Source organism: Podarcis melisellensis (assembly GCF_964234715.1).
Source record: "Podarcis melisellensis genome assembly, chromosome: 5".
Lineage (NCBI taxonomy): Eukaryota > Metazoa > Chordata > Lepidosauria > Squamata > Lacertidae > Podarcis > Podarcis melisellensis.
Window position 1 is genome coordinate 35,998,671 of NC_138537.1, and position 9,573 is coordinate 36,008,243.

Sequence of the window (9,573 nt, forward strand, 5' to 3'; positions counted from 1 at the left end):
AAAGAAGAGGTAGTGTCTTTTCAGGTTCTACTATACACACTGAGGAAAATCATCTTGATGTTCAAAGAGTGGCTACATTTGACTTATGGTGTGTATGATTACAGGGACTGTTCCTTTTGGTCAGGGTTTTACAGCTTCTTGGAGACACCGCCTAATGATGTTTTTGGAACTCTGGCAACACTTTTTGTCCTCTTCCCAACCAACACTGATAGGAACAAAAACAACAAAGAGCCTGATTGCACCTTAAAGGCTGCATGCAACATAGCACATATTGAAAAAAACATTTACCCTCTCCCGCAAAAGAATCCTGAGAACTAATTTACCCCTCCCAGAGCTACAATTCTCAGCACCCATGACAAATTACAGTTCCTAGGATTATTGGGGCATGTGTTCTTTAAATGTGCTTTAAATGTAAGGTGTGCATGTAGCCCTCGCACATGAATTATTTTGCCATGAAATGTATTGCAGCAAAATTTTGTCTGCAGAAGTAGTCCATGGTCCACAAATCCTTATGCCGCAATGAATTTGTTAGTCTTTAAGTGCCACAGGACTCTTATTTTTCTTTCTATATCGATAACAAAGCAGCAGTTGCTAATGGCTTCAAAGATTTGCCCTGCACAGCTTCCTTCCTCTCATTTCCCTTCTTCTCAGCTCCTTCTCATTTTCGAGTGGCTTGCACAGCCTCGACCTTTCAGTGTGCAACTGCTGAGCTCTGGCTGGGGGTTGCTGGGTGAAGCAACTGGCTCTGTGATCCATGTGACTGCAGTTTCCGTTGCTTAGTTCCTTCCGCAAGTTCTAAAATAATCTGATATTAAGTGAGAGGGCAAACAGCTAATTTTAATATTATTTGTAGAGACACAGCAAGAAAAGAGGGCACGGGCTGGAGCAGAATGAACGTCCCAGACCTGAGCATATTGCTCCTACCCCCGGTGAGTAAGAACCTCAAGATTTGCCTCCATTCTTTGCCTTAAAGAGGGGTGTGGGGGTGGGTGGGTGATGGTAACCAAAAGGAACCATTCAACAGCTGCTGTTTCATTCTGAACACCTACACTGCAAAAAGGCAGTCGGCGTTTTGTGGCGTGGTTGAGCTCACCAAGAACGTGTATCAGTTCCATGTGGTGTGGTTCTAGGAGTACACGATGGAAGGTTCTGTAATACAGAGGTGTTTCATAAAATAGATATATGAAGGAGAGATAAGGCAGTGAGGTGGTTGCTGAGAACTCTTCAGTCTCACTCCAAGGCATCTGCCACTCAACATCTTTGAAGAGTTACAGGGCATCGAGAGCGCAAGGACCAAACTGAGAAGGCAGGACAAATGGTGAGTGAAGTCCTTAAAGGCCTTTGTGATGGCAAAGAAAAAGAATCATTAAGCAGGGGAGGAACTTGGTGTCAATAACTGCACTAGTCATTGGCAAGGTGAGAAAGTATGCTGGGGATCCCTGCTTTGACAGTCAATCCACTTTGTAAAATTAAAAAAGCTTCATGCCTAACTAATATATAGTCTCAGAAATAAATCTCCTTACTAGGTCAAAAAATCAGTCTTGCTTTTCTTCTTAGAGGACTATGAGTACTTTCAGGAATGGGGTGAATATGATGGAGGAAATGGTATGATGAGAACAAAGGGTTCATCCCCCCTCCCTCAGCAGCACTGCTCTGATCCACCAAGCAGCCCCTCCATCCACAGCTACCTTTCAATAAAATTAAACATGTCAAATCCAATCATGGATCTCTGATGTCAAATGGGGTTTGGCCCTACCCTTCCACTTAGAGGCAAGATCATTTCCAGAGAGCTAAGCGTTCACAGAATGTGTCCCACTTTTGCCTTTAGTAAACAGGTTTTGCAAAACGCGCTTGACCAGAAGTGACAGCTGGCTAGACAAAATATATGTGCACGTCAACAGACCCAAGGGACGCGGGTGGCACTGTGGGTTAAACTACAGAGCCTAGGACTTGCCGATCAGAAGGTTGGCGGTTTGAATCCCCGCGCCGGGGTGAGCTCCCATTGCTCGGTCCCTGCTCCTGCCCACCTAGCAGTTTGAAAGCATGTCAAAGTGCAAGTAGATAAATAGGTACCACTCCGGTGGTTCACCAGAAGCGGCTTTGTCATGCTGGCCACATGACCCGGAAACTGTACAGCAGCTCCCTCAGCCAGTAAAGTGAGATGAGTGCCACAACCCCAGAGTCGGTCACGACTGGACCTAATGGTCAGGGGTCCCTTTACCTTTACCTTACATCAGACCCAGCTTCAGATTTGGGGGGAAGCTGGGCAGGCTGCCCTTAGTAGCACCCAGTGCTGACTGGACCTGTTGCCCAGAACCTGCTGCTTTGTCACCCTGCCTCCTCTGGCCATGGTGCTGCTGCTGCCACAATCAGCCCCCCACAATGTTTACAAGCTTTGCTGGTGGCGGTAGCAGCACATGGGCCCCAGCAAATGCCTTAGAACAGTGGGTGTTGATGCTGGTCTGCATAACATTGGGAAGGAAGGGCTCCTTCAAATCACCTTTAACTTGGGTTACGCACACATTAGCGGCTTAAAATGTAGTGAGGTCATTTTCCTCTGCTGTGCTTCTAGTGCTTTTTTACATTGTGGTACACACCAGATGCACATTACCTGATTTGTTTCCCCGTGCCAAACTCCTATTTGGCAAAGCTTCCACTTACCTGTGCATGTGCACTTGCTGTCTCAAATGTGCACACCTTAGCTTAGCCGCAACTTATGTTTTCAAATCGGATGGAAGCTGGTTTGGGAAAAACAACAGTGTTTCTCAAGAAGCTACAGGAGACAAATGGATTGTGGCTAGCGTTATGTGTACTCGGGTTCAAACGGCAACAGTGGGAGTGTACTGGAGCCGAAGTAAATTGCAACGGGTATACAGCCTTCTTTAAAATTAATGTTCCAGCCCCAAGCTGTTTATGGTTAATCTTTCTGGGCCTGTGGGCACCATGTACATACCACAACTCCACACACACTGCAACCAACACTCACTCACTCACTCACTCACTCACTCCCTACCAGCAATTAGGTTTCTAAAAAGTCTTCTACTGGCTACAAGATTCCTTTCAAACCCAAGGAGGAGAGGCAGGGTAGGGGATCCTAGGCACCAGGGAAGGTCTCTACATGTGCTTATGTGATGTGGGCGCCACATTGGCAACTCAAGACGAAATGGTTAAGTCGGCTATGATAAAATGGGCACAGGATATTGGGCATAACATTATGTTTGAGGACTGGGAAAGGTTGTGGACCACTGGGTTGAATTTTACTGCATGTAATGCTTTGAAAGAAAATGTAATGAAAATGATATACAGATGGTACATGACCCCAGTTAAACTTGCCAAAATATACCATTCGTCTGACAACAAATGCTGGAAATGTAAAGAAAATGAAGGAACATTCTTTCACCTCTGGTGGACCTGCCCTAAAGTGAAGGCCTTCTGGGAAATGATATATAATGAGCTGAAAAAGGTATTTAAGTATACCTTTACCAAGAAACCAGAGGCCTTTCTTTTGGGCATTGTCGACCAGAAGGTGTTAAAGAAAGATAGAACATTTTTTATGTATGCAACAACAGCAGCAAGGATACTACTCGCTAAGAACTGGAAAACCCAAGATCTACCCACACTGGAAGAATGGCAGATGCAACTGATGGACTATATGCAACTGGCGGAGATGACTGGCAGAATCCGAGACCTGGGAGAAGAAAGGATTGAAGAAGATTGGAAGAAATTCAAGATTTATTTACAGAAATATTGTGATTTAGTGGAATGTTAAGAAGGATGCTTGGTTATAAATAATTGGCCATCACTAAAATAGATCAGGAATTGGTGATAAGAGAGATTAAGAGAAACAAATTTGCAGGAGAATTATTTTATTGTATTTAAGTAAGTGGTTACAGATTTGGAAATAAGATGATAACTTGCTGGACAAAAAATTATTAATGATGTAAGTGGGAGCGGGAGACGTGAGGAAGTTCAAGGATATCATGAAATTTTGGCAACTCATGGTTTATAAGGAAGGGCCTTTGCAGTCATTCCTGATCAAAGCAAGCACCTGCCCACTTGTGCACAAAAACTGATTAAGAATAGCCAATGTGATCTGAAAGGTGTGCTTGCACACCAGGGGGTCAGATGTGGGGAAGACATGTGCGTTGCACAAATAAATTAACAGATTTTGGTGTATGAAAAGTTTGAGAGCAAATACTGTACGCATATGGCATAAATTACGTGGAAGAAGCCTTGGGATGTCTGCTTTCTAGTAAGCATCTGGTTCTTTCTGTAATACAAAATACAATAAACTGTCAATACTGCCTTTTAAAACATATATATGCCAGGCTTTGTGTCTCTTTGCAGGAGTCCTGCTGTTGAAATGGCACTAATAGCCCTGAGTATCTTCGTGTGGATAGCTTTCCTAGATACAGGATGGGGAAGCAACCCTTCAGCCTATCACAGCCTTTGCAGACTGGTGAGTCTGTCTTTTATCAGCTTTCTTTTCTTTGTTTATTTTGAACCATGTGTCAGCAACTCCAGGGGTCCACAAATGACAATGGGTTGTATCCACAAAGCTTCTCCCATTAGTACAAGGGCTTCCACCTGTGCAAAAAGGACCTCTTCTCCCTCTTTTCTCCCTACATGCTCCCTACCCATCCCATAAATCTGTTCTGGGGTTTTCCCCAACCCTCCAAGAAGATTTTGGAGGCATGGGGGACATGCAGTGAGAGGAAGTCCCATTGTGCATCTAGAAGTCCTTGTGCCAACTGGACAACTTTATTGGATACAACCCAATATTATCCTGTTTTTATTGTAATTATTGTTATAGATTTTATATATGTATATAGTTTTAATTCTATCGATGTTTAATTGTATTTAATGATTGATATTTCTATGTTTTTAACAACAACAGCAACAACTAATTAATAATAATGAATAAAACTTTCATTATTTGCACCCCACCCATCTGAGTAGGTTGCCCCAGCCACTCTGGTGGCTCTAGGTGTAAATATGTGTCACAGATCATGTCTGCAATGCCCTGGCAACCTCTGTTCCCCCACTAAGCCTCAACAATATTAAGAATCACAAGAAATTGCAATTGCTGGGTTGAATCTACACCTGATTTCTTCTGCTACATTAGCAGACAGGGCCGTCTTAATCCGGGGATGCACGGGGTGCGGTGCACCTGGGTTCCAAATTCTGGGGGGCCCCAAATGTATTCAGGGATGCACCAAATGTATGCCTACTATACACCGGACCCTCTCTACCAGTGGCAGTGAAAAGCAATGGAGCAATAGTCCCTGCCTCCCTGCTCCATCGCTCTGTTACTACCTAGCAGTGGTGTAGCGTGGGGGTGCAGGGGGGCCAGCCGCACCGGGCGCAACATCTGGGGGTTAGGGTTAGGGGGTGCAAAGCCATGGGTTAGGGGGCACAAATCCACGGGTTAGGGGGTGCAAATTACTTGCCTTGCCCCGGGTGCTGACAACCCACGCTACGCCACTGCTACCTAGCATTATGAAACAAGCAGTTATTTCCACTGCATCGTTGTTACAGGTGAGCGATTTTCCTCCCCTGAAAAAGATCAACAACTTTGGCTTCCTCCCTCCCTAAAAAACAACTTTGAGTTGCCCCACACCAAATCTGGGGGCAGCTAAACTAAATTTGGGGGCGCTGGGTGGATCTTTGCTCCCTGGCGGCACATATGCTAAAGACGGCCCTAGTAGCAGAGCAAGTGTTACAAATTTCCCATAATCGGATAATAGCTTGATCACTTTTTCCACACCATTCAAACTTGCATGGTTATTCAGAATGAGAGAGAAAAATCTAATTCTTGCAGGGCCATAGAGTTTACAATAAAGGAAGTAGCAGAAATGTTCTCTTTGGTAGTTTGTCCATAGGCACAAAAAAGCAGATACCTTAGATTGTTTTGTGCTGTTCACAGTTCATGACGGGCGGTATTGTTTGAAACTTTATAACTGGCTCTGCATTCGTCCAGACCATCCTTAGAAATGTTTCTAAAAGATCACAAGTCAGGATTGTTGTGTATTCAGAAATTCTGCACGGGCAAAGAAAAAATAGTAGAAATGGTTCTGACTACAGAACCTGAGACTCTCAGCTTTCATTTCTAAAAGAGAAGATTTCTAGCCCTTGGAGAAAGAAAGGGAGGGTTGAAAGGTGGGTAATGGCTGGTAGAAATTCAGAAGCTAGAAGCGTGGCTTGAATGAGATTTTCTATGGTTAGGAGACAGGTTTCAGTGTTGCCACAAACATCAGAGCTCCTTCCTTTTTAGATTAAATGTGCAAATTTGTATCATGAATATTAGTTCCCAGAACTTGTTTTTCTTAGTGCGAATTTGGGTGGGTTACCATAACGAAGATTCTGTTTTGTTTAGAGGGCAGAGCACATATAGCTCTGAAAATATTGTTATGGAAAACATTTACTGTCAAAGTGTTTTATCCATTAAACTATCTTTGCCCAATATTATCCACACCAACCCTCAAGAACTCTCCAAGATATCGGGCAAAGATCTCTCCCAGCTCCCTGAGATAATTCACAGGATATGCCAGGGACTGAACCTGTGATCTTTTACATGCCAAATATGTGCTCAGTCCCTAGCATTTTAACTTGGAATCTACAGGGCTTGAGTTAAGCCCTTTGTTTACTGTGCTCATTTGAAGTGCATTATGGCTTTAGTAGCTGGGCCTACCTTTTTTCATCCCATGCATCTCTTTCTTTTTCTGCTGCAGGAAGAGAGAACTGCAGACTGCAAAGGCAGGAGGCTGAGCTCTGTCTCACAAGACTTGCCTCCTGGAACAATGGAGCTCTTCCTGGATGCAAATGTTATACAGACCCTAAAGAATGCATCTTTAGTAAGGTATCAAGTCCTGCAGAGCCTCAGTCTGTGTGAGAATGGGTTGGAGCTCATTGAGCCTGGGGCTTTCCTTCGAACCAGGAGCCTCAGTAGTCTATCTCTGGCCAACAATGCCCTCTCTGTGAACTATTCTGCAACAGCAGCTGCTCTGGGGACTTTGCCTGCCCTGAGGAAGCTGGACCTATCTGGAAATCTGCTCAATGAAGCTATGATGGCAACCCTGATCCAGGATTTGTCCTCTCTAGAATCTTTGTCCTTGGCCTGGAACTCCATCATGAGGCTGGATGACTCTCACTTAAAAAATCTGCCCAGACTGCAGCACCTAGATTTGCAGCACAACTACATATTTGAGATTGAGACTGGTGCCTTTGATGGTTTGCGATGGCTACAGCAGCTTAATCTGGCCTACAACTACATTCCTTGCATGGTGGAGTTTGACCTGACCCAACTCCGGATGCTAAATGTCAGCAACAATCAAATCGAGTGGTTCTTGGCTGCAGAGAATGATGCTGCCTTTGAACTAGAAACACTAGATCTTTCCTACAACCAACTCCTCTTCTTCCCGCTGTTGCCCAAACAAAATAAACTGAGAACTCTGCTGCTGATGCGCAACCAATTGAACTTCTACAACAATATTTTCAATGACTCAGAGGGCACAGTGCAGCTGTTATTCCTGGATGGCAACATCACCAACATCACCACCCTTGACCTCTGGGCAGAAAGCCATCATAGCAACCTCTCTTCCCTGCAGTTCCTAGACATGAGTTGGAACCAGCTCTGGTACCTTCCAGAAAGGTTTTTTGAAGGCATGTCTTCCCTTGCTCATCTGAACCTCAACCACAACTGCTTAGAGACATTACAGATACAGGAGAGTGACCTGCTAAGCACTCTCATTGACTTGGATCTCAGCTACAACCAACTTCAGGATCTGCAGATGAACTTGGACCATAGAAGCAGCTTAGCCAACCTCAGAACATTGAGTCTGAGCACCAACAGACTGCGTGGCTTGCCTGCTAAAATCTTTACTCACACAACAAAGATCACTACACTTGACCTCAGTAAAAACCCTATAAAGCTTTGTGCCTCACATGCTGCTGGAAGTCCCAGTTGCATAGATATCAGTAATGCTGGCTCCATAAGGAATCTTTTCCTGTCTGGCTGTGACCTAGAAATACTGGACACCCACATCTTTCAGGGGACTTCTATAGCACACTTAGACCTTTCTGACAATCCCAGGTCACTACTTGATGGCTTAGGACCTCTGAAAGATGTTGCACAATCACTGCAGGTGCTCTATCTTAGGAACACTGGACTTTCTGCTGCAAGGACAAATATGGACTTCTCTGCTTTTCAGAAGCTGGTAAACCTAGATCTATCTGAAAATTCTCTGGCTAGCTTCCCTGAATCTTTAGCAGGCCTGGAACTGCAAATTCTGGATCTAAGGAGAAATCGTCTCCATGGCCTACCTCAGCACACCATGCAGAAGCTTGGAAAGAGCTTACATGAGATCTACCTCAGCCAGAATCCCTATGACTGCTGCCAGCTGGGTTGGTGGGATGCCCTGCATGACCGTGACACTGTACGCATTCTAGACTGGAATCAAGTCACTTGCAACTTTTCCTCTAAGTTCATCCGTGTAGCCAATTTGCCTGAATCAGTCATCCAGAATTGCAAGTGGCTAACGGCAGATATGACTCTGCTGCATCTGGTCCTTGTTCTTCCTACCTGTTTGGCCCTGCTAGTTGCCGTTGTTATCATCTTTCTGACTTTCAGGCAACGGATTCTTCAAATGGTGAAGAGCAGGTACAGAAGGTCCAGCCCTTACTGACTCTGGGATGGTGTGAAGAAAACAGCCACTCGGACCCTCCAGAATGGGCATAGGTAGGACTGGGAAATCCTATTGGGTGATAATGCATCCATGAATGGGGCTCCAGGAAGCCACAGTGTGCAGCAATGCTTTATATGGAGTTGCCCAATGTGTGTAATAAAATATCCTCGTATGTAGTTGGCAGGGATGGCATAGCACACAGTTCTGTGCAGAGACAAATGCAAGATAGTAATCCTGTTTAATGTTCACAATAGGAAGAAAAAGGCCTTTATAAACATGAAAGACAAGTGAAAGGCACTGATGCTGGGAACCAACCGTGATGTTTGAATAAATGCAGCTCCCAAACAGGTGTAACTTCTTGGCCAAGCACTAACTATTTTTTTTCCCTTTCAGGAGGAACACTTCCCCTACCCCCACCCCCATTTGTGGGCTTTAACCACTTGCCAGTTGAAATACTCATATGACAGACCTAATGTTGGAGGGAACACTGAGGGGCATTCCAAGGCCATCTCAGCAGTGTTGGCTACAGCACAGCTTCTCAACATGTGGAGGAGGTGCAATTCATAAAACGAGATGGTGCAGTACAAGGAAGCCATAACTTCGCTGCAGATGTGAATGGCATGTAGAAGACTATATGAAATGATTACCAACCTGGCACTTCTTACTCCAACTGACCCCCAAGTGTTGTGTTGGAGTAGAGATGCAGGTAGCAATACAAGCATCTTGCTGCCTACATGCTCCAAGACAGCTGTTTGATCATTAGCTGAATTTGCTATGGTTGCACACACAAGGAAGGGCAAGGGGAGAACAGATCAAAATCTGGACCCCTTTGTCCCCTTACCATGCTGTGCTCCAGTGCAGTGGTCCATCCCCTTTGACTGATCTCTCA

At 44.8% G+C, this 9,573-nt stretch overlaps 1 protein-coding gene across 2 annotated transcripts; it reads left to right on the plus strand.

The window, feature by feature from the left end:
* The first annotated feature begins 423 nt into the window (after positions 1-423).
* Positions 424-9,029, plus strand: NRROS (negative regulator of reactive oxygen species). Of its 2 annotated transcripts, none has more exons than XM_081910404.1 (3): positions 424-929; positions 4,348-4,459; positions 6,732-9,029. In XM_081910404.1, the coding sequence occupies exons 2-3, from the start codon at positions 4,364-4,366 to the stop codon at positions 8,682-8,684; spliced, it is 2,049 nt and encodes a 682-aa protein (XP_081766530.1). In that variant the 5' UTR covers positions 424-929; positions 4,348-4,363; the 3' UTR covers positions 8,685-9,029. The 2 variants fall into 2 exon arrangements, with proteins under 2 accessions (XP_081766530.1, XP_081766531.1); XM_081910405.1 differs by lacking the exon at positions 424-929 and adding an exon at positions 1,081-1,318.
* The last annotated feature ends 544 nt before the right edge of the window (positions 9,030-9,573 follow it).